The 24,354-nt window shown below is 52.1% G+C and overlaps 7 protein-coding genes across 7 annotated transcripts; 1 reads left to right on the forward strand and 6 right to left on the reverse strand.

Annotated features, from left to right (window-relative positions):
* Positions 1-4,927: 4,927 nt before the first annotated feature.
* PG985_006255 (uncharacterized protein) lies at positions 4,928-6,410 on the reverse strand (the record flags this gene model as incomplete). Its single annotated transcript, XM_066826024.1, has 4 exons — positions 4,928-5,521; positions 5,582-5,712; positions 5,765-6,052; positions 6,122-6,410. The coding sequence occupies 4 exons, from the start codon at positions 6,408-6,410 to the stop codon at positions 4,928-4,930; spliced, it is 1,302 nt and encodes a 433-aa protein (XP_066685631.1).
* Positions 6,411-8,501: 2,091 nt separating this feature from the next.
* On the reverse strand, positions 8,502-10,683 carry PG985_006256 (uncharacterized protein; the record flags this gene model as incomplete). The annotated part of the gene is made up of 3 exons (XM_066826025.1): positions 8,502-10,174; positions 10,357-10,397; positions 10,460-10,683. 3 exons carry the CDS (start codon positions 10,681-10,683, stop codon positions 8,502-8,504), a joined length of 1,938 nt encoding a protein of 645 aa, XP_066685632.1.
* Positions 10,684-13,266: 2,583 nt separating this feature from the next.
* On the forward strand, positions 13,267-14,453 carry PG985_006257 (endo-1-4-beta-xylanase; the record flags this gene model as incomplete). Its single annotated transcript, XM_066826026.1, has 4 exons — positions 13,267-13,669; positions 13,743-13,789; positions 13,857-14,297; positions 14,361-14,453. The coding sequence occupies 4 exons, from the start codon at positions 13,267-13,269 to the stop codon at positions 14,451-14,453; spliced, it is 984 nt and encodes a 327-aa protein (XP_066685633.1).
* A 544-nt stretch (positions 14,454-14,997) lies between these two features.
* Positions 14,998-15,662, reverse strand: PG985_006258 (uncharacterized protein; the record flags this gene model as incomplete). The annotated part of the gene is made up of 2 exons (XM_066826027.1): positions 14,998-15,254; positions 15,521-15,662. 2 exons carry the CDS (start codon positions 15,660-15,662, stop codon positions 14,998-15,000), a joined length of 399 nt encoding a protein of 132 aa, XP_066685634.1.
* Positions 15,663-16,774: 1,112 nt separating this feature from the next.
* Positions 16,775-17,797, reverse strand: PG985_006259 (uncharacterized protein; the record flags this gene model as incomplete). The annotated part of the gene is made up of 1 exon (XM_066826028.1): positions 16,775-17,797. The coding sequence occupies one exon, from the start codon at positions 17,795-17,797 to the stop codon at positions 16,775-16,777; it is 1,023 nt and encodes a 340-aa protein (XP_066685635.1).
* Positions 17,798-19,499: 1,702 nt separating this feature from the next.
* Positions 19,500-20,592, reverse strand: PG985_006260 (uncharacterized protein; the record flags this gene model as incomplete). Its single annotated transcript, XM_066826029.1, has 2 exons — positions 19,500-19,723; positions 19,806-20,592. The coding sequence occupies 2 exons, from the start codon at positions 20,590-20,592 to the stop codon at positions 19,500-19,502; spliced, it is 1,011 nt and encodes a 336-aa protein (XP_066685636.1).
* A 1,214-nt stretch (positions 20,593-21,806) lies between these two features.
* Positions 21,807-23,545, reverse strand: PG985_006261 (uncharacterized protein; the record flags this gene model as incomplete). Its single annotated transcript, XM_066826030.1, has 5 exons — positions 21,807-22,430; positions 22,532-22,645; positions 22,734-22,968; positions 23,036-23,289; positions 23,360-23,545. The coding sequence occupies 5 exons, from the start codon at positions 23,543-23,545 to the stop codon at positions 21,807-21,809; spliced, it is 1,413 nt and encodes a 470-aa protein (XP_066685637.1).
* Positions 23,546-24,354: the final 809 nt, after the last annotated feature.

Consider the following 24,354-nt stretch of genomic DNA (forward strand, 5'->3'; position numbering starts at 1 on the left):
TCACCGTGACAGTAGCTGAAAAGGCTCTTCTTGCAGTCATTCAAAAAGAGCAGAAGAGTTGTCGACGGTATGCAACAAGTTGCGCAGGTTGGTGACCCCCAGCAGCTTTGGCGGGACAGCGCGTTGAGAAGGGGTGGCAGAAGTAGAGGCGAGGCGAGGAAAGGTAGAAGAAGAGGGGCTGGGTAAAGGAGAGGCGTAGAGGTTGGCGATAGCTGCAGAAGTAGTGGAAGAGTCAAACCAGAAAAGAAAGAAAAAACAAGTTCCACGAGTCAATGGGAGACGGTTTCGAAATGGACAACACAGCTTGGCTTGGCTTGCTGGTGGTAAGCGACCCGAAGCTGTCCTTTTCCAAGATCCAAGGCAGCACGACACACAGCCCCCCCGGGGCCAATTGCAATTACACGGGACGAGGTACCCAAGTAGCACGCAACGCAACGCAACACCAGACCAGACCAGCAGTGCACTGCACAGCACTGTACGTGCACTTGCACTTGCATTGCGCTGCACAGGGCGGCACAAATCCAACTCATTCCAACCTAGCAGCACCACACAGAGGTCTCGGCTACCTCATTGGGAAGTGCCCAGATTCAGATCGTGGGCTCCAAGCCCCCAACTACGTAATGAGTGCCGGGGGGGGGTGAAGTGTGGACTTGTACGTGCGTGCGTCCTGCAGCTCTCTTTCAGCAGTGGGACCGCTGAAAATACTCCCTCAAATTCCAGTGCGCGCGCAGCAGCTTCACTTGCTAGTTTCCGCCCAAAGACCTATTTTGCGCCAATCACCGCGGCAGACGGACACCAGACAGGCCATATCTCCAGGGGCCAATGTACATATCGACTGAAGCTAGGTACTGTAGTGGGCTAGGCGGGCTAGTACCGAATACTTGCTTCTTTCTGTCCAGTATTGTGGACTGACTAGGCACAAACAGACGATCCGATGGCCATCAAGCAGCAAGAACGAGGCAAGTCCCGACCCAACAGCTTGGTCCAGGTATAAGCAAGCATGCCGTGGCCCATTCAATTCTTGCTGGGTACAAATCTATGTAGTAATGTGGCAGTTCTAGGTTCACCTATTTCCCCCCTTCTCACGACTTCCAAGGAAACTGGCACAAACAGACAACATGGCGACACGCTGCAGCACCGTGGTGCCCCATCGCCAATGCCACGCGAAGGCGTCATTGGCACCCCGTCCAGGGTATCAGGGTATTGGCATCCATGAGCCCACGTCCGCCGGCGGGCTCGACTCGATGGCAATGACAATCATCACATGGAATGATTTATCGAAAAGAAAAAGGTTGGTTCTATTAGGTTGGATTCAGCATGTAACCTTGCGGGTTCGCGTACCTGAGCTGCGGAGGGCCCGGCTGATTACGCACCCAACCAACGCCCGGCACGCGGCACTTGGAGACATTCCAAACTTACGACTCTTATCCGCTTGCTTCGGGGCCTGTGGATCGGCGGAAAGTGATCCAATTTCAACCTGCTGGAAGAAGAGGATCTGAGCCAAATCTAAACCTAGCCAGAAACACTAATACTACCAGCCGATCGTTGCCCCTCAAATATACCTCGCAGATGTACATCTGAATAGGTATATATATATATATGTATATCACTCCTTTTCCTCCTTTTTCTGTTGATTTTTTCTTCTTGTTTTTGCTTCTTCGGTCGCTTTTTGCAGGCTCAATGATTAGCAAAGGATCCCTGCCGCACATTTTCTGTCTTCTGGACGGGACTTCCCTTCTCTCTGCGCTACCGGTCAACTAACTCGACTTGTACATCACATCACATCGCGTCGCATAATGCAGTTGAGAAACTCGGCTGAACATTCAGCATTCTTACACCTGCATGCGAGATGGGATGACGGCTCGGCAGACGACTTGCTGCTTCTGTCACTAGGCTGCCTCTCCTTGGTCGGCTCCACAGGCAAATTAAGACTGGCAGCGCCGGTCCCGAGGGACCCAACTGGCGTCCAACTAGACCTGCACTACGCATTCCCCCGCCGGCGATCGGGATCCATTAGTATACAAGTGTAGCCCAGCATCCGTCCCGAGCGTCTCAGGGTCAGACTGTCTAGTAGTATGTGCCACTCACAGGCTCTCGCTCGCTCAAGGGCGTGGCTGGTAAAAATCCATGGGTTCGCGAGGGAATAACCTCGTCCGACACGTGCGTCCGTCCAGAGAATTGCTAGTGGTAGAACCCTAAATCAAAGGCACTGCCTCGGTGGATCTCCAGGCTGCTTAAAGGAGACTTTATCGGGGGTCGTCTGCAGCACCCATTATCCCAAGATAACTCCGTCAGCTCGCGAGACGCTCCCTTTGCTGTGTAGCATACTGAACAACAGCCCGCTCAGCTGGCACGCTGCAGATTGAGCGAGCACGAACCTATTCCATTGATGGGAGCCGGCACCGCTTTCCGAAAAGAACCATCGTTGTCTCACCGCCATGGCGTTCGGGCGTTCGTAGAGCTCTGGTCAATAACCCTACAGGCTGCTGCTGTGAATGGAATATATCGTATCCCTCGCTCGTAAATAGTGCCTATCGTGTTTCAATAGAGCATCTGCGATGCTGCGATTGAGGGCCGGGGAAAGACCATGTGGCTGTCAAAGCTCCCATAGCTATTGGAAAGCTAGTATGTCACGCTTTTGTTCTACCATCCCAGCTAGTGTTTGTTTTCCGAGCTAGAGCTTTTAGCCTTGCCGTATAACTACATAGCCAGAAGGGTGTTGCAAAGAGGGTGGTCACGTGAGGATCGAGAGGATATAGTCGGATAACACAATTCGAGAATATATCTTCTTCCTGTCTGTTGTACATCACAAGCCAACTTTATCCCGCTATGTCATCGCCACAAAGCATTGGAGGGATTTTGGCATCTGACAATACACATAGCAACAATTTCGAGTCTCTTGAAAAGATACCTCAGGGGTGACCCGCAGGCAACATATTCCCAAAAGGCCTTCTTGGGAGCCAGATAGTATTAGCATTAAAATAAGGTGGCAGATCGAACAACCACCTGAAAATTTCCAATATTACCATTCAAATGGAACTCTTAGTTTCGAACCCGTTTGGTTCTGAGATGAAGTTTTTCTTTTTCTTTTCTTCTTCTTTGCCCGTCCACACTGCCAAACCCCTGAACCATATTGAAGAATGCTTTTCACTGGTCTTCCTTGACAACGCATGTTCGCCGGCAGCAATGTCAAGCCGTTTAGGTTGAACATTACCAGATGGTAGTCAATGAGAATGATCTAATCCCTGATATTATCTCTAGTGACTGATCAAAAAATACCAGTGGCTAGTATGAGAAACCAGACCTGCATAGCTTCATTGAACTTGATTTGAACTCTGACGTAGATATCTCCATCCTACTAGGGATCTCGAAAGTTAAGAGGTTAGAAGCATTATATCTATAGCAACGATGTATGTTTCACGTTTGCCCAGGCTAGTATAGGAACAACAAAGAATGCGTGTATAGCAGGAAGCCGTTATATGTCATTTCTGAATATGTTAATATGTGAGGAAGGATAGAAAGCTGACTAACATTCGTCTAAAAGGAGGCTTGTGTTAATCGAAACTGGATGACTGTTCTCGTTCTACCCAAGAGAAGTTCTCAACAAACAAGACCAATTACATCTCGCCGAGGCAAGAAGGCAGCGACCAGATATAGCCACGACCAGGCAGGCCATAAGCCACATTTTTCATACTCGTACAAACACAAGGTGGCCGCGGTTGCATCTCATTCTTCAAAAACGAGACTTTGTCCGACTGATGAGGCACGCCAACGAGCCAGAAGATTCTGATCCCAGTTAAACCTTGGCATACGTGGCACTCCTTGAACTATATACTCGCGTCATGTGTCAAGAGCGGATCAAACAAAACTCAAAACATATTTGAGGGTACTTTGCTCTGTGAGCTTTTTGTTCCTGCTGGCTTTGGTTGGTTTCGAACCGCAAAAAGGATTTATCCCTACTGTAGGCTACAGCCCAAGACTGCCAATATTTGAACTTCACTCCTGTCCTAACAGAGAGTAATATACGTCTTAACTCTTTTGTGATCCTTGAGATGTTCTCAGACTGAACGTCCTAGAACACTTGTCTGACTGCAATGCTGTATCCAACAAAAAACACAACTCTACAACTGCTTGTGCGCGGGTTGAACTCCTGTCACATATCACCCCTTTCATAGCCCATCTGACCAGACGTGGAATATATAGTCCAGCTCATCTCTGCGGACAGATTACATATAGTATGCCACGGGACATAACAAACATATATCTGGCAAAATCCTGGGTAGTAGAAAGGAAGATAGCTAACTAATCAACTATGTACAAGTAACGGCATCTGCCTAAGATGTGAACTCCCATTCGCCCGGAACTAACTACGGCTTGCCTCCGCCCCTGGATAAGAATAAACAAGGCATTCCGCAGTATTTCGTCCACATGCCCTCGGCACCGGCCCGTGGCTCCTTTGAGCCTATGGATATAACCGTATTAATACTCAACGGGGGCCATATCCGTTTGCGCCCACCGAACGCTCGATCAACCAGGAGCCCGGTAATTTGGCATTGCCTGGCCCCCTGAGCTGCCAACATCACAACACAACTACCGTCCTTTATTTCTCATGTTTTTCCAACTCATTCTTGCGGGTCTCGTTCTCCCCTCTTGATCTCGTCAGCTTCTCCCGCGCCCCCAGATGCCTCCGAACGAGGACACCCCACAAAAACTGCAGGGTATCTAACAAACACCCCCCCTGAACGCCAGGCAAGAAAAAAGCATAACCCAATTTGCGCAGCACATTACGGATAACAACCTGATACTGGTACATAGCGGTGGGACCAGTATCAGGCTAGCGGGTTGGCATCGGCCCAGGTCTGATAAGTTGGCCCAATGATAGAAGCGGCGCGGTTATGGCGCGTGCCATCCAAGGCGAGGCCGTCGGTTACTGGATGACCTTTGAACAGAGAAGGCATTTGATGGGCTCGGTCCATGACTTTTCACCACCAGAAACGTCTTGCCGGAGGTCTGTGATCTCCACTACCGGCGGAGATAAATCGTTTCTGATGACGCCCTCGAAGAGACCTTCGTAGGGCTTGGAGACGCTCAGTTCAGCAGCGTCTGATTTTCGTGGGCGGCCCCTCTTCTTGGGCTCGTTTTTATTGCTGGAGGAAGCCACGGGTATGGTTGTGTTGTCTTTCCCGTTAACACCCATGTTCTCGGTGCTGTTTTCGACGTCGGCAAGCTTGATGGTCTTCTGATCTTCTGGCTTCACGTCAATTGAATGCTGGGTTGTTTGGGCAGCACCCGACTCGCTCGGACTAAGAGGTCGCTTGGGTCCCTCACCATCCACACCCTCATCCTTGACAGGCTTCGATCTGTGGGACTTCTCGGTGCCGAGGCGTTCGTAGGTGGCCATCAGAGCGTCGTGAAGTAGACAATCGTCGTGAAGCCAGCTTGAGCAGCCTTCACTGTTGCAGCCGATCAAGGTCTTGTCGGGGTTTTCGGGCTGATTGCAGCGACAACGAGGCTCCACGGACTGTGGTCGCTGCGGTTAGCGGGATGCGCCATTGGTACAGGCTTGCGGCTGCGGACTTACTGATAGTTCCATGGTTCGCACGTCTATAGCCTGTCGCCAGTACAGAGCAGACTGTATCTCCTCTTCATTCTGCTCGTCCCATTGATTAACCGTGGCCGAGGCAGTGACACTGACGACGTTTATGACGTCCACTGTTGGGTTGTTAGAAGACTGCCGCGAGAGGTGTACTTGTACGAAACATACTGTGGTTGGATGCAATAAGCTCGTTACGCCCATGGTACGGTTGCCTTCCCTGGACGTATTTCTTGCCATCTTGGGTGCCCGGGGGCAGTTCATCGGGCCAATACATCCAGTATACTCTGGCATATACGTGATGCTCGTCGCTAGCACGGATCTCGAGAATCCGAGCAACCCAATCATCATCCGATCGCTTCCTTGGCTGCATCGCTTCGTCTGGGTTCTTCTGGCGCTGAATAGTGGAGCTGTTGGCGACAAAGATGAAGCCTTCGCTATAGTATTTGATCCCGTTCACTGTGGAGAGTCGCGGCGTTAGTCTAGAGAGCTTCACGGATGCGCAAAGAAGTCGCGGGTATTACGTACAAACAAAGCTGTTGTATCTGGTCATGTCGACCCATTGTGTGTTTGGCTGCACCAGAAAGTGGCGGTCCATTGTATTGTTGGGATCCTTGAACTTGCCCGTCGGCGCAAAGGGCGCAACCTGCAGAGGCATCTTGGGCGGCTGTTGAGGGACACGGTCTTCCGAAGTCTGGCGCCTCCTCTTCTTCTGCTTCTTCTCCTTGTCGCCCACAGCCGGGTGGTCTACCTTGAACGGGCATTCTGCCCAGCTCTCGTCCTTCTCAGCCCGTGGTCGCTTGCGTGCGGTCGCCATGGTTCAAAAGCTCTGTGCAACGGGCGCGTTTGAAAAAAAAGAGAAGACGGTGGTAGGCGAAGAGCTGTCAGTTCGACGGGTGACAGCAGGCGAAGGTAGCTTCTGCTCAAGATAAAATAATAGCGCGTCCTGCAAGATTGGGGCGCAGGTGTAATGAAAACCCAAGTGGAGGCGCCCGGGGCGAGGAAGACAGTTTGTCGCACACCCGGCCGATCGGTGATGTATATCCCTTGAGCGCGCGTGCGCAGTGGTGTGATCTGATGTCAAGACTGCGAGAGGCAATACCCAATCCGACGAGATGCCTAGCTAAAGAAACTCGAGCGGGATTGGCTGAGAAAGAGATAAGAGCAAAAGAAATGGCCTTGAAAGGTTGAATGCTTTGATGGATTTGTAAGTTGCGCGCGCAGTGGAGAGAAGAGTGGTGATATCGATCGAAACCGCCGGTCGCTCAATGGAGAATTCGGTGGCGGGGAAAGGGCATCACCAATCCAACGCAATCGCACTCGGCAAAAAGAGAGCCAGGACAGCTGGGAAAGCTAGTTGTCTCTGTTTGTTTTTTTCCCTCTCTCTTCTGCTTTTTGCTGACAGGCAACGCAAGTGATGCGGAGGGAAGGAGGAGGATGTCAGATTCGGGGGTGGTTTTGGAGACCAGCAGCAGCAGCTCTGACAAAACGCGACTAGTGATTTGGGGAAATGGATGTTGGGTTCCAATTGCCGAGCCGGTGGAGAGAAGCAGGAGCAATGAATGCGATGGTGATGGTTGTGATGCGATGGAGAATTTGATGGATGCGCACGGCGACCGGAGGATGGAACTGCCAACCTCGCTCAATCAATGCTCGTCTGCCTGTTCTGCTACGGTTCCAGCGACAGTAGGCACGGTACAGGTCGATCAATTGGGCGCCTGTCGTATCGGGTCGGGGTCGGTCTTCGCGATCGCGTATTGCTGACAGAGCTGGGCAGTGGACTGACTCCCTCCAAAAGTTGCTAGCCACCTCTTTTTTTAACCTCTAATCGTTATTAGATGGAGCCCGGAAAGAGGAATGAGCAGGGAAGGGAAGAAAAAAATGCCTGCTCGGCCAGCACCAGCACGTGATTTGGAGAGAGCCAGTGCCAGGAGCCAGCTTCAGGCCCAGGCATTGATTGATTGGCACTTGACTCATTGGGGGGCTGGGGACGGGGACTAGCGACTACTCGGATGCTGGCTCGGAAACATTTCGAGCAGTAAATGTGGCTCTAACGGCTGATGACGCCGATGTGCCTGTTTTCTGTCTGCTGCTCTTTCTCCTCGCCATAACCGGGACCAAATATAGCCCCCAAAAACATGCATGCTTTTGGTGAGTTGCATATCTTCATGCCTCATCTGCAGATCCAGTAGGTAAGCCTGAGAGCCTTGGGCGACTGGGCTGGAAACAATCATCACCTGAGGTGACATACCGATTCTTTGCGCCGCGTGAACCAAGCAACTGAAGGTATTTAAAGTTATAAATGCACATCATGTATATCTATTTGTACTTATACAGTTGATAGCAATGCACGTAACCACATGCACTTAACGTACCACTGCGATGCCACTGATGATAGTCAGGTAAAAGCCGCCGCCGTGCTGATCGCATAAAACGTGCCAATCTCTGCATGTCACGCATGCCAGTCCACAGTTTACCACATACGTCGTACAGAAAGGACCAACGCTACGCGTATAAGCAATCAATAGTACACTGGGCTGTTGTAGTAGTGGTGACTTATTCAGGCAGTTGGCCCCCAACCCAACCAATGCTGTTGGTCCAATGCTCGAATGCTAAATTTAATTTTACATGCCATTGAGTTTAACCGCGGCATGACTGTGCATGCCTCCTCAGTTCCGAGCTAGGAAGCTGGCTGTTGGGTTTGCCAGGGCGCATCTGATCAGCCACGCTGCTTGTACTTTGATTGTGGCTCTCGACATGTTTCGCCTACGGTCGTCAGGGAAGAAAGTATGTGTGCTGCTTTACTTGAGTACTTACAGCCTTGAGATCCAACACCACCGTTATGCAAATGCTGGAAAAGGGGGCACCCAAGGAATCAGTAGTACAGAAATACTCCTCACGCTCAGAGTCATGTCCTTGTACCATCGACACCGTCACCGTCGTAGGACGCGAGCATTCCATGGGATTCATCGTCCGCATGGGGCATGTTAGATACGTCTTCCTGGTTTTTAAACCCTTCAATCACCTCGGCCAGTTTCTCGCCCTCAATCTTGCCTCTTTCCACATTCACGAAATAAATGAGCGGTGCTGGAAGACCGACCAGCACTGCCAGGAACCAGAAAGCGGGCCGGATCTCTCCAGAGGCGTCAATGATGGCACCGACAATGGCTGGCCCAAAAACGCTGGAGCCCTTGTCGGTGATGGCATAGAGCGCGTAAAAGGCGGCCTCCGATCCCGGAGGAATGAGCTCGCCATATAACGACCGGCAGTATGCCCCGAGCCCGCCCAACACCAACCCGTAAACGGCAGCCAAGGGGTACATTTCCCACGGCTGTTGTAGCCCGATGACCTCCCATTGCTGTACAAATGGTAAATATCCCAGCAGACCGTATATGGGGATGATTTCAAACAACGCTATGCAAGCCAGGATTGTACGGTGAGGCGCGAGGTTGAAATATCGGGAGACGAACGACCAGGAGAACGCGCCCAGTACGCCAGTTGTGGTCGAGATGACATTGATCATTCCCAGCGCCCATGGCTTCATACCCAATGCCGTTTTCGCATACAGAATAGCCGTAGTGGAGGTTGTGGCAATGGCATCTGACAACAGAAACCATGCTGCCAAGAAGAGCACGATGTCTTGGAGGCGCCTGGCAAATTTGATGGTACGGTAAAGGTTCTTCCAGGCGTACGCGACATAGGACAGCCAAGCCCAGCGGCCATTTCCGTTGGTTTTTGGTAGTGGAGGCCCAGGCCGCGGTCTCAGCCACATGGCAGCAGGTATGGTGAAGATGGTCCACCAAGAGCCGATGACCAAGAGCACCACTCGTTGTGACCACGTCGGGCTCCCCATCGCGATGAGTATGAGAATGGACACGCACTGCACAAACAAGCCAGCACCGTACCCAATGCCTATACCCTTGGCCGATATCTGGGTAGATAGTTGCAGTTCGATGGATGTGAGCTCTGAATGCGTGGGGGTTCTAACCAACTCATTGTATTCGGAATCGGCATCGCTTTGCGGCAACAGAGCAGTGGTTGGGCCGTTCTGTGGCGGCTCGCTGGCGGTCGGGCGGCCATGCCGTTGCGATCCGGCGCCCGCCCCATGAGGGTTGGGCGTGACGACACCGGTGACCGCGGCCTCTTGCACTTTGGGATGATGACGGACCAACAGGGGTAGAAACGAGTTCAAGAGAACAAATGATGCGCCAAACGACACATTAGAAACGATGGCCAGTAACGCGCCAAGGACGTAGACCTCCTTGAAGACGAATATAAAGGCCATGACGCTGATACTGCCGACCCAGGCAAAGATCAGGAGCAGCCGTTTCCGGTAATCTCCATGGTCGGCCGCGCAGCTGATGCTGACAACAAGAAGGGCCTGCAGCAATACGCTGACACTGAACGTGTACATGGTGAAGCTCGCCGTGTTGATTTCGATACCGAGCACGTTGACGATGCACTGTGACTCCTCCCCTTTGGGGTGCTTGATATCGCTGCTCGGGCATGGCGACTTTCGATCGGATAATAGCACACCGTTATCTCTTGCAAGACTTTCGAGTAGGATTGGTATAAATGACGCTGTAAAAGAGTTAGTTGGGTGTTGGTGGCTTTTGACTAGGGACTGCGCGTAGATGCGCATAGAATGTCGCATGCATCCATCGCGGCCGAACTTACAAATTGCTATCGCATTGGCAGGTTAGCTGTCTGGATCACCAGCGAAGCGACACAGGCATCGCGCCGGCACGGGAGGATGGACTTACCACATATCATGTACGTCTCTGCCGCAAAAGCATAGGTATACCTTTGGGACTCGGGGTTAGCATTCACGGCGATCAAAAGCAATGATCAGGATGTTGCGCTCACCATCCAGCGAGCTCCTTGGCGGTGGTCGGGCGCGTATCCTCGCCCGGATAGCGACCCCCGCCGCGTTCCCCATCCTCGGTGCTCGTTCTGGGACTCATGGCGTCGGATTCGGACGTCGATCGCTCATCGTCGGCCTCAAAGGAAGAGGTATAGGATTTGAAGGATTTGGCGAATGATGGTATTGAAAGGAAGGGAGGCCTTGGAGGTTCGTTTCGCGGGACCATATTGGGTTTCGGGGCCAGCAAACAAGCCGCCGCACACACCACCAAACACCACCAAACACCACCAATAGTTCCGTCCAGCTCACCACTGCACCACCCATACACCGCCACACACACACCACCTGAACTCAGTGTAGCAGTTGGGTATGTATGTGCTGTAAGCAAGACCTATGTACCCAAAAAGCAAAGCAATAACCTCAGCGTCAGATGCCCGTCATCTGCTAGCTTGAGACTGTATTACTATTATTAGTAAGTATCGCTGAACGTCCGCACACCTTCCTCCACCGCGCGGGAGACGGAGAAAACGGCTCCTTGGTTGCTTGCCGGCCTACTTAAGAAGCATGCGTCGTTCGCATACCCAGACTTGCGCTCGAATCGGTTATGTGCAGGTGGGTGGGGTGTCTCTACTACGTTGAATTGAATGATTGATTGACTTCCTCGAGTGCTGGCTGGCTGGCTGGCTGGCTGGCTGGCTGGCGGTGAATGGCCGAACGAACAAAAATGTTGACCACGGATGGAGTTCACCACCACGCGATAATTCGATTAAAGAAGATAGGTACGGATAAAATAAAGCTATGATGGGTCGAAGTTGGCAGGAAATGATTCGAGGGGCCTCATCTGGCGCCCGGGTTGGTGAGTGGTGAGTGTCGGCGTAGAATTATCGTATCGATTTCCCATAGGCGACGCATCCGCCGCACACCTCAGTAGTTAATGTATCTGTGGCACGCACTCAACACTACGATCGTCGGTTTTCCCTGGCGCAGCATTCCTGAAACCTCGAATGAATGCCTAATGTGGATGATGGGCCGCAACATCGAAACCCTCGTCACTCGTAAGATTCGGGTTATTTCGCCCCCTTTGACTGGGTCATTTTGGCGCATCCTCTGAACCTAGACCCTTGAGACCCTTGGCTGTGAGAAGAGAAAGGCAGGCAGGCAGGCCCAGTCTGCCAGTTGAAGCTCTCCCCGCCTAGCCCGCCTAGCCCGCCTGGGATCCAGAAGCTAGCTATGTTGGAGCTTGGAGCTTGGCTTGCTGCAACAGCTCCACCCCAGGAGCGAGAACGCGGGGTCATGGTGGCTCCCCGAGCAGTCATCCCGTGCCCAGACCGAGTCGTGAACATCGCATCGCATCGCTGTGATCCAATCGGACTGGCGCTCGAGGGATCTTGATGCGAATAGCCCATGGCGCCAGATCAGATTTCAGTTGGCCTGGAAAGAGCCTTGGATCTTCAGCTACAGTCTTATGCCATTCCGTTGGATGGGACCCCCCAGGACCGCTTGATAATACATGATGGAATGGGTTCTTACTCGCAGGTCGACCCATAACGGATGCAACTGTCGACAGCCAGTGACGGGCCAGGACAGTATCCGTCAGGCCCCGTTCGGGGCAACAGCGAATCCGCCACAGATCTCAATGTCATTGACGTAACAAGCGCCCAGCCCGTCACAAAGCTTGGGCGCCTTGCAGTATCACCTTGAATGAGTGACCGGATGAGGTGGCCGCCTACTTCGACAATACTAACAATAGAAACATTCATACTTACTAACATGCGATATCATGACACCCCGTAATTTACAGGCACTATGGAAACGAGCTCTGGTTGGCTTTTGGTTGACAATTGCGGTAGTCGGGGGCTCCTTCACCGACATTCGATATTGAGAGCATGCATTTGATTCATGACACTTCCAGTCCAGCCCAGGGCCAGGGCCAGGGTCGCTTAGGAAAGACGATGTACGTCGTAGTCCTATCGAAAGTGGCAGAGTGGCTTTGCTCCCCCTAATGATGCTGAAGCTCAAACAGGGGAAGGCACCCGATCCAGACTGTATTCAACTTTGGGTCCTTCATACATACCATGCGAGTCAGTCTGGATGATGGAATTCGTGGGATTTGCCAGATCCGGCAATTGAACGCCCCCGAGGTCGAGATAAGCTCCATTCATCCGCACAAGACTCAGCTTGGCACATGTTCTATGTACTTGAATAATGACGACGTCGCTACAGGATGGCCAGCGTTGGGCCCATCGATGCCAAGACGGGCCACCCTGTCGTCGATCATTCCGGGGTGCTTATTTTCCCACCCTTTTCAACTACCGTATGTGCTGGTATTTTGGCATCTGACCCGAATGCTGTTCTTTCAGGCTATTGTCGTCGCCCACACTTGACCTATTTCTGGGTTCCATCCAACCCGAGATCCGTCTAGTCAACCCAGATCTGATTCGTGGATCTGTGTGCGCGTTTTCCCCATTGGGTGCTGCTGCCTATACTGTTAGACACATAAGCCTGTCTTCGGGCCAGGCGGGGCTCAGGGGAAAGCTCTCGGCTCCGCACTTTGCTTAATGGCAATCTCGTCTTCATCCGGGTGGCCTCGAGCGACCTGAGTCCTGCTCCATGGCCTGGGCCGAGCAAGCGTCATGGTATGCGACAAGATGGCCATCTCTGGATCGGGCATTATCTTCCGTGCTGGCAGCCGTCCATCTGTATAAATTCCGCGCCCATGGCCGGTCTTCGATGATGGATTCATTACCAGAAGCAACTGCACCCCTTCTAGCATCTACAGAACTCGGTGAATATAATTGGTCCCATCAAGATGAAGTCCGCACTCGTTCTGCTCCTGGCCCCCTTGACCGCCCTCGCGGCACCCGCCGAGCTTGTTGAGCGCCAGTCCCATGCGAGCATCGACCAGCTGATCAAAGCCAAGGGCAAGCTCTACTTCGGCACGTGCGCTGACCAGCGCACCCTGTCCAACTCGCAGAACGCCGGCGTGATCAAGCCCGACTTTGGCCAGCTCACCCCGGAGAACTCGATGAAGTGGGACGCCACCGAGCCCTCGCGCGGCTCCATGAGCTACGGCGGCGCCGACTACCTCGTCAACTGGGCGCAGGAGAATAACAAGACGGTCCGCGGCCACACCCTCGTGTGGCACTCGCAGCTCCCGGGCTGGGTGAGCAACATCCGAGACAAGTCGACTTTGACCACCGTCATTCAAAACCGTGAGTCTCTCTCCCTATAGCTTCGTCCGCTGTGTCTTTCGTTCAAGTGTATGCTAAATTAAGACCTCATAAGATGTCACGAACCTTGTCACTCGATACAAGGGAAAGATCCGAGCCTGGGTAGGTTTTCAGCAAACTTAACTTATTTCATCGGGGGTCTCCTTCGAAATACTAACACCTTCGATAGGACGTCGTGAACGAGATTTTTGACGAGAACGGCGGTCTCCGGGGATCCGTCTTCTTCCAGGTCCTGGGCGAGGACTTCGTGCGCATTGCCTTCGAGGCCGCCCGCAAGGCCGACCCCGACGCCGTCCTCTACATCAACGACTACAACCTGGACAGTCCCAACTACGCCAAGCTGACCAACGGCATGGTCGCCCACGTCAAGAAATGGATCGCCGCCGGCGTCCCCATCGACGGCATCGGCTCGCAGGGCCACCTGCAAGCCGGCCAGGGGTCTGCCAACGCCCAAGCCCTCGCCGCGCTCGCCGCCACCGGTGTCAAGGAGGTCGCCATCACCGAGCTGGACATCGTCAACGCCGGCAGCAACGACTACGTCGCGGTGGTCAACGGCTGCTTGAACTTGAAGGCCTGCGTCGGCGTGACTGTCTGGGGCGTCCGTGACCCTGTACGTTTTGACCCTTCGTTTTACTGTTGCCCCTGAGTGCATCTGCTAATGATATAATCCCAGGACTCGTGGCGATCGCAGAACAACCCTCTCCTGTTTAACGCTCAGTACCAACCCAAGGCCGCCTACACTGCTGTCGCCAATGCTCTGAAATAAGCATTTCCATTAGGGAGTATGGGAGCTCGCCAAAGCTTGTGCTATAACTTGTAGATGTTGGGTCCTATATCGTCCGAATGAAAATGATGGATAGCTCACTTAAAGTACATCCTGTTCCAACATGAAAGGCGGATAATAGCTGTGTCAAATAGGCTGTTTAAGATATCATTCACCACCCGAAGAATGAACTCATTCGGAACCCAATAGCTGACCCGAAAAGCATGAACTGTATGAGCAATGATCCTGGTAGAGTTAAATGTAAAATGACTATACGTATGGGATACTAGGTCTTCATCAGAGCTCGATGGGAAAAAAGTGCGTAAAAGTCTACCTGACCACCACGGAGAGGCTAGTAAGGGTATTTCCAGAAAGCAACCAGGCCAGGGAGAGCGGTAATGCTGCCACCTGATCCTCCTAATAGCTATAAACAACCAACATCACAATGAAAAAGAACCCGAAGGTAAGTATCAGGCGTGTAGATCCAACACCTCCCGAACCACGAAGCAAAATCAGAGGCTCCTTCTCTTTTTTTTTTCTCCCTCTCTCACTTCTTGAACATGCCAAAGATCTTGTGTTTGAGCTTGTCGGCGGTGCTGGTCTGCGGTTTGGCGGCCGACAGCGACGAGTCGGCCACCTTCTTCTTGCCGCCCTCGTCGTCGCCGACTAGCTGCACGTTGGCGGCGCCGCCGCGGCCCGTGTGAAAGGGCTCGTCCTCGGACTTTCGGGTGGCTACGTCGGGCACCACGTCCTTGTCGGTCCGCAGGCCCGGCTCTTTGCCCGGCTCGCCTATGTTGCCGCCGCCTGTATGAAGTCACGCAAGTGATGATTAGCGGCAGTCTTTCCGCATCGCGACACGAGAGTGTGGTTTTTGTGTAAGTGGGAGGGGGTTGTCAAGTGGCTCTCTAAGTGACGGGGATGTCCAATTGCACGAGCGAGTCGACGACGTAGCTTTCGAGGTTGACTCAGAGCATCACACCCGAGAGCTTTCTTATCGGTGCTCCGATGCCCAATTGAGCCATGGCGCGCAGTATGTAAGACCACTGGTCACTAGAAACACAACAACATACCTCCTCGACCCGTGGAGTACGGCCCGGCATTCTGGGTGCCTTCGTCGCCCTGACGCGTGATCTCTCCGTCGACATACTGAGTAGAATCGGGGTTGATGTTACCGGCGCCTCCGCGGCCGTGCGATACTTCGGGGGCTGGCATGGTTGTCTGTTGCGGGGGTTCTCTAAACAACAAGAATAACTATCGATCAGACACGGATTGGACAGGCCTCAACAACAAAATAATTCGTACGCGACTGGGACAGAAGCTTCCTTGCAAAAAAAGTAAAGTCATGCCCGCTGTGTGTGGTATGATTTTATCTACAGACCCTTGTCACACCTCCTGCAGCTGAACCCAGACCTGGACGACAAGGAATCTCCAAAGGCGTGGCATCCCACCAAACCCAGACGGCGGACGAATCAAGAGCACGTACCTGATGTTACGCGAACAATACTGTAATAATAATATGCAGTAGGTTAGGCAAAGGAACAACATGAAAAGTATCAGACGATTTCCCAATTAGCCTGCCAATGATCTTCCGTACGGCGTGTCTTTTCCTTGTCCAGCCGTATCGTCCCAAGATTAAAGACGAACTCTCCTCGCCGCCTTATGTATGCCCAGCTTGATCCTTGCAAGCCTGTCAGGTCCCCCGGCTGGCTCATGATAAGAACAAAACGCGAGTACATAGACAAACAGAATAACGTGACGGCGCACACGTAGTTGCCAATTAATCGGCATGGACTGCTGTACCCTTTGAGCCTAAGACGATTCGGCTTTGACCAAGAGTATTGGCGCTGATGGCGTGACGTAATTCGTGCTGCTCATCCCAAGTATGATAAGATAGCGAGCTGTCACTGGTGGGCGGGCGCCTGCCAAGATCCGGGGGCTGCCGACAGCTTCAGTAATCTGAATCGGACTAACGCTGACTTTCGTCAAGTTTTGGACAAACAGACTGCTGATATCTGGGGTTATACACTTAGCCTAGTATATATGAGTGTTAAAATATCGTATTGTATATCGATTGATGTTACATACAGTCTACCTATGTAGAAACCAGCCCGCCGATCGAGCAACATCAACGCGCAAAACAGGGTATCTGGAGAATCTGGCTGCCGGATACAGCCAGACCTCAATGAGTTGGCGGCAATCTCGATCGTAGCAAGGCATACACGCCTGGAGATTCATCTTACTAACTCTTCCAGTGTTCGCTCTGAACACTTTCGCTTTTTTTTTTTTTATCTTTACTTTTTCTTCTCTTCTCTCATGCAATGCCATTATGAGAAGTCGAATCGCCAAATCTGAATATTCTTCTCAAAAGAAGGAAGAAACGACGCCATCGTTGTCCCGTAGGGCCCGAAGAAAGGTGGGTGGCTGTCCATGAAGTCGCGCCATTGGACGCGATCTCGCAGAACCAGCCGGGAATGCAGTGCGGTGATTTCCTCGGGCTCGTCGATCCCCCATTTGAACACCGACCCGCTGGAGCGCAGCGCCTTGATGAATGACGTCAGGTTCACCGAGAGGCTGCCCAGCGAGTCGAAGAGGAGCTGCCCGCTGCGGCCGTGGCCCCCGAAGTAGTCCACCAGGTCCCGCATCATGGCCTTGCCGTCCTTGGCCTCGAGATACGGCGTCAGACCCTCGGCGATGATCAGCGTCGGCCGGTCCGCCGGGATGTCTCGATACCACCCCGGCGCGGCCACATCAAGCGTCCGGAGCGTGTAGTCGCCTTCGGGCTGTGGTATCAGCCGCGATCGCAGGTCGACCACCAAGGGCTGGTCTATGTCGATCCACCGCACGCGCGGGCTCTTGGCCACGCGGAAGAAGCGGCAGTCGAGGCCGCAGGCAAGGTGCACGACAGTGACGGGTTCCGAGTGCGCGTCCAGGAAGTCCTGGCACCATTCGTCGAGCTGTTTGGCGCGGTTGGCGATCCAGGTCACGTATCGCTGGTCCGTCGTCATCTTGAAATGGCTGGCGTCCATGTTGACGTCGCACCGCTCCAACAGCTGTTTGGCGTAAGGGTCGGCGAGTATGGGATGGGGGCTCTGGGCATCACGGGCTTTGAACATGACCATTGGCAGCAGTGTTTGCTCCGATCCGGCCAGGATGACCTTTTCCTTGGGCAGACTGGGCATGATGTTGATATTGATTTCACTGGCGGTGCCGCTCCCAGCGTGGCTCCGCCGGGACCTGTCGCCGTCGTCTACCGACTGCGAGTCTGTGGTACCTATCGATATTCGCGACGCAAACGTGCGAAATGTATCGACGCTCCGCCTTTTGCTTCCTCGGCGAGTTAGAGGCATGGTGTCGTTCTAGAATGAGCAAGGGCGTGATTGGGACTATCGACTTGTGCGAGTTATTGCCAAACGGCTTGACTGGACTGGACTGGACTTGACGCAGAATTTTGGCAGTTTAGGTCGGAAAAGCGAGTGCCTGGGTGGTTGTTATCACTCTCGATCAACCCCCGACCCAAACGACGGGGCCAGCGAGCCCTCGTTCTGCTCGGGCGTCAATCTCGAGCTGCATGATCGAGAACCATGGCGAGGTGGAAAACTCGCCAACACCAGTCGGCTTCTGTTGTTTCGGTTGCCGAAGCAGGCCCATAGAATCCACTAGGGTAAGGATGCAGAACGGCCATCTCTACCGTTGTAGGCAACGGGCGTTTGATCCAGCCACGGTCTCTCGGGACCTAGCTATAATAGAGGCGCTATTCTGCACACTAATAGCAGCCATCTCCGTGCAATCTCGACGGCAAGCGCTTTCTACCCAATGCGCACCAGCAGGCTCCAGGTCCAGAAGTCAGCCCTGCTTGGATCTATATGCGTCTTATGGGCCAGGGTTATTTGTGGGTTTCGCCCATTCGGTGTTTACCATCCAAGATGGGTGGATATTTCTTCGGAGCATTTGACGGGACGATTTCGTCCTAAAACAAAAAGCTTACAGTCATTTACATGTGACTACATAGGTACATGTACATACTCGTAACCGAAGCTGCCCTTGTCCCCTAGGTCCCCAACGGCTCAATTGGTACGGCGCATAGCGATGATTCTGGATCTGCCTTTTCAAGCGAAGAGTTGCGTGTCAACCAGCCATGGCATCATCCTATTGTTGATTGCTGCGATTTGTCAGGAAGATCCAGCGACCGAGGTCCATTCCCACAATAACCCAGATCCGGCCAGTGGTGAGTGGGATAGGGTCAGCGCAGGTGCCTTTTCTACAGGGGTAGGAACCCCATTCCTTACCATGCACTCAGCCTCAGAGCTCGTTCCTAATAAATTCACGATTTCCCTCAGATCAAGTGCTCCATGTTTCCACGGGAGGGGGACTGGGCTCGAAATACCCGGAACCAGGGGTTCGTGCCATTGCAAGAATCATCCGGTTCGGAGGACACGATGAAGAAGCCGCTTCATGGTATAAATCTGCGCTTGACCCATCCAGGAAACAAGGCACGTGGACTTATTAGCTGTCACCATCTGCCATTTGCTAGCCGCCAACCGCACAACTGCCACCACGCCTCAATTAGACTGAAATGGTCTAGCAGGCCTGTCATGCGGCAGCGGATTGTTTTAGTAAGCATCTGTCACAGTTGACAGGCGCGCATAGTCTCCATAGTAATTCAATAACTCGGCGGCTCTAGCCGGGGCTGCCTCCGTCATAGTTACAAATCTAGAACAAAAAGTCACTGCCGATCTGAATGAACACGAGAAGGACATCGGGGACGAGACCGACCGAACACCACCAAGGGGAACCGCTGCTTCCAGGGTCTTCTTAGCTTGCAAGTTCCTTCACCAACAAAAGATCTCAATAGGTGAGCAATATGATACTTGTACTTATATACTGTATGGATGGAGTTTGTATTTGTCTACCGTAGTCCATGTAATGCATTCTCCTATCGATCATCGGTATGATATGAATCTCCATCTGACCGTATAGCAGTGGATTCGGCGACTACGCTCCAGGATGGAAACGAAGCTGCGTCTTGTCTGAACACACAGCGTAATGCTTTCAGACAACCGCGATGGATTGAGGAACCAAGTCTGTCTCTTCAAACCATCTCGCCATGAACTCCCAGTCAACATCCTGGGTCAGCCATATAGCTGCCATGCTCCGAAAAATGCGATTAAAAACAGGTTTCCCATACCCATTCTGGGCTGCACTTTGTGTTGTTGCAAACCAGCTCCGGGCCACCACCGGATGCGGTTTCGAATGCAGGGCCGCAGCTGCGCTACCTAAACACCAAAATTAGTCACATTCCAAACTATATCAATGGACTTTTCCCAACAGAAAGCGAGGAGTCAATGAGCTACTTACCTTTGCGTACCCCTTTGGTTCCCCAGCCGAGTGCGCTCAAGACTGGGCTCCAAACTGTCTGCGGAGCTACTATCATTTGTACTTTCAACAAAAGCCAAGCTGTAGAAAGTGTCTTGTCCACGAGTACCTGTGCTGTATCACCTTGGAAGCCTCCATCGTGTTGCCGCAACCACTGTGCGGTTTCTTCCAATAACTGCTCAGGGAGCTTGCCCAAACCGCCATGCATGCCTATCCACTGCATTGCTGAGGTAGTACGATCGCCTGAGCGTTCCAATAACTGGGCAACGTCTTCTAAGACCTCATGTAGGTTTTTCAATAGTTGAGAGATCCGTTCTTGTCGCCTCAAAGGCATGTTCTCAAGGGAATGTCTCATCTGCTCTGCGGCAGCTTGGCGGGATTTTGCTGTAACTGACTTCATTAACTCCTGAGCGAACTCGGCGATCTCAACGATAAGCTTGCTCGCTTTCTTGAGATCGGCAAGTAGTTTATCCATCCATTGATCTGGTCGTGGTCTCTCAAGGCCGACTTTGTGGTTATCATTGTTGTCGTCTTCGAGTGTTGTCTTGCTGGTATAGTGGCTGGCCTGGGCAATACCATTGTCAGTGTAGCATAATACGCCGGCTCCTTGGGAAAGGTCAAGCGAACGACCATCATGACAGCTCCTGGTTTGATACGGTGGGATTGGTCCCGATAACGCACGCAAACCGCGGACGGTCTCGAACACTCGTTGCGTGAAACAGTTGCCAGAAATGGCAAAACAGATGAACAAGAACGATGTAGGCCTCATTGTTTCTGTTTTGGTTCCACTAAACCGCGATTTTGGTGGTCATAGGTGACTCGGTGGAAGATGAGGAGGGAAGAAAGAATCGGTGCGCGTGTTTTAATTACTGAAGGAAAAGTTGGTGGGTGAGTACACAGCAAAAGGCCGTTTGAAAAGTGCCAATGATGGCTTATAGTGTGATTGGCACATTGGGATGGACAAACACTACCCGTCAAATGTTCCCCAACAGACATAAACCACATAAATACCATCGCGGGTAGTTGCAGTTGTGCAACAGGGGATAACAAAATACAATTACAAGGCCAAAATTACAAACAACCATCACATGGCTCAACGAACACTCCATAGTAGAAGATCTGCCTAACTCCTATATTGTTTTTTTTTTTTCAACCATGTCTAGGAAGGTGGGAAAGGGGGCAGTTGATTAGGACCTTACTTATGTTCAGAATCAGAGATGAGACCGGGTACTGAGGATGGTGTGAAATAACTGTGAAACCACTTCCAGGTTGGAAAACCCACTGTCGTACATAGTCTGATATTTTCAAAATGTTAGAACTCTTCACCGTACGCTGCTCTCAGAGAAACAATCAGATCCCGGAGACAGGCAACTTCATTGCAACTAGGACCCCTTCCTTTAGCATCAAACCCCTTTATAGTTGTGTCCTTCATATATGAACGAACAATAGTGACGAAGTTTCTTTATGTGAACAATCTCAAATGACTTAGGGGTAGAGGCATTAAGAAACGTTATTAGTTCGAGTCTGGTGACTGGGAATGTTTTACTGGCCTGTCTTATACCACTCTCATGCAACACCATTTACAGGAAGAATAGCTGGGATCGACAACCAATTTTCATCTGATCGAATTATAAACCTTGGTGTTGTATTAGTGTGGGATGCTACACGTTGTCCAGATGCCCCAGAAACAGGGGTAGCGAAATAAAAGATTGGAGAACATATGGATCGAATAAGCCCCTGGTAGTATACACTAGGAGACTCAGCTTATTTCTAGACGACCTGAGGCCGCAAAAGGACCAATTCACAAGCATTTCAAAAGAAAACTCTAATTACAGCTGCGAAGACAGAGGTCAACAATAATTAAATACACACTAAGCACAGAACTCAGCATATGAACCTCCACACCAAGAAAACATTCCAACTGAAAACCAGCTCAGTCCCATCCATTTCCAAAGAGTTGCTTTCCAGACAAAAGACGCTTGACTAGAAAGCAAACGCAGAGCCGGGCGTAGCCTTGTTCATGCCGCCATGGGAAACTGTATACTCGGTAGTGATGGTTATCTGGTTCGAGCTCAGCCTCCGCAGGTGGGGGGCAGGGAGCCTGTTTTGGCTGCTTGATCTCTCGGACGACTGCCAACAGCCGCCCTCCCCAGCCTCCAAGTCCCTACCACCAGAACTGAGAGTACGACCAGCCACCCCTGCCTCTGTCCTTGCCTCTGTCTCTTGCATGGACGAAGACACTAAGTCATCATCGCCGCTCGTGCCACCACTGCCTCTTGACGAAGAAGCGTGCTCGACAGTGTCGACGCAGATGTGCTCCTTGGAGTCGGACGTGATAGTCTCGTTGGGGATCACGTGAGGGCCCCGGACGCGGCTGTTGCGGGTGTCGTTGTCATTGTTATTGTTATTCTTGCTTCGGCGTGGGAAGCTGCCTAGCTGATACGAGTTGCCCGACGACTTGCCGGCCGTGGACCCGGCCTTGCCGCGCAGCTGGTTCCAGTACTCGCGGAAGAGCGGGTACACCATGGGCAGGTTAGTGAGCACAAAGGAGACGAAGGACTCGCGGATAGACCAGTACCCGGATTCGGCTGGGTTGGTGTCACCGTCCTGGATCATGACGATGAATTAGTGGATGAAAAAGGGAAGTGGAAAAGGGGTGCTACTATAAATAGTACGTTGGGGGCTGTGAGATGAGCGGCGGAACTGACCTTGAGAATGGCCACGGCGCGGAGGATGCCGAACACCATCTCCAAAATGGCGCCGCTGAACATCAGTATGATCATGAGCTTCTTCTTGAGCGGGAGCTTGGATTTCCAAATCATCTAAAGAGCCGCGGCTGTGAGTAATCAAATCTAATGTCCTTGTTTTGTTGGAGAAGGTTAGGAGGAGGCTGTGTATTTGTGGTCTTACAGGGATCGGGATCGCCATCAGGTAGAAGTCGGTGACGGTATTCATGACCATGACGAAGATGGTCTGCAGGGGCGAGATGGCAGGCATGCAGTTCACGCCGGGGTTGGGGAACACCTGCCAATGGCGTTGGAAAGGTATGCATTTAAGAATGGCGACGAGCAGGCAGCCGACGTAGGTAGCCGGTAAGACGATAATCGAGCCTTTGATCAGTAATCGGCGGTTTTGCACACCGTCGCTGAGGGCTATTGTGTCAACAACACCATCATCCCTAGATCACCAGCACGAGCCTTTTCCGTACTTACGTCAGACGGTTGTAGTATAGTGCCCAGCATCCCTTGAGCAGCCACATCAACGTGGTATACATCAGGAGGCCAATGACGTGGTTTTGGGAGCCTCCGACGCGCAACCGGACCTCCTCTGCGGCTGGTCCTTTGGGATCGAGGCTTGCTTGCTGCACGAGATTGGCTCGATCGGGATCGGAGATGCCGTTGTTGGCAACGCCATTCCACCAGGCCACGACCATATAACCAGCCATCGACTCGATCGTCATGACGACCTAGTTGTATAAGATGTCAGCCGTTTCCATCCTTTCTTAGTAGTGCACAAGTACGCAGGGACCAACTTACTGTAGCCGGGAGCATCAAGTAGTCGTCTGCAGTCAGCCCCTTGACGCCTACGGCTTTCAAGCGGGCATAGTAGCGTATGAAGACGAAGGCGATGGCTGTTCCAGTCAAACTCCATACTTCTCGAATGAAGAGGTCTCCTTCTCTCTGCTTCGCGGCGGCAGTTGCAGCGTCTGATACTGAGTCCATTCTGACAGCTCTTTAGAGATAAGGCGTGGAGAAAAGGTGACCGGGAAGAGTGGTGAGTGGTGGGAATCATTTCTCTGAAATACCGGAAAGACTTGGATGCTGAAACAGCGATCGAAAACGAAATGCCCATATCTTCGGCATCAGGCATGATACCGAACTGCCCACTCGTATGGTGTTAACAAGTTACCTCAAGATGTCGGGGGCGAAGTTTGCAGACGGGAGCATCAATCACTATTCGACTAGTACGACATGATGGCAGAGCTATCTTCAGTTTCCTGCAAGTTGCCGTTTTGTGAAGCATCAAAAATAACGCCGGCAGAGGAAGAAAGCATTTTGCCCAGTTAGCAGGCATAATAGTGATATGATATCGACTATAACCCTTTGGTAGGGTACTTGAGATGAGACCTTGCATGGCACATATCTCATTGCTGGTATCATGAGTGCTGATTCAGGGGAACAGGAGTGAGATATCATTTGCGCTGGGAAATAAATTCACGTATCGATTTCATGAAAAGGAAGATGATCTGATACTGACATTCAACCATAACGATGCAATTGAAAAGCAGGGGCGGCCAAGGCAAGGGGCCGAATCAAATAACGTATGCTCATGGTTGTTTTAAGCCTACTCGCCGCCAACAGTGTCAAAGACTGGTAGTTCTGTGGCAATGCTGTAGTTGCATTGGACAGGCCCAAGAAGCAAACCGTGCTTTTCCTGGCCCATCACCGTCGCACAACGTATCCTGAAGGCGCAGTAATGACCACTAAGTGCACGCACTTGCAACCGGTTGGCCTGAAAACTGGCCGCTGAC

This window comes from Apiospora marii (genome assembly GCF_038362585.1).
Source record: "Apiospora marii strain CBS 49790 chromosome Unknown utg000004l_segment0_segment0, whole genome shotgun sequence".
Lineage (NCBI taxonomy): Eukaryota > Fungi > Ascomycota > Sordariomycetes > Amphisphaeriales > Apiosporaceae > Apiospora > Apiospora marii.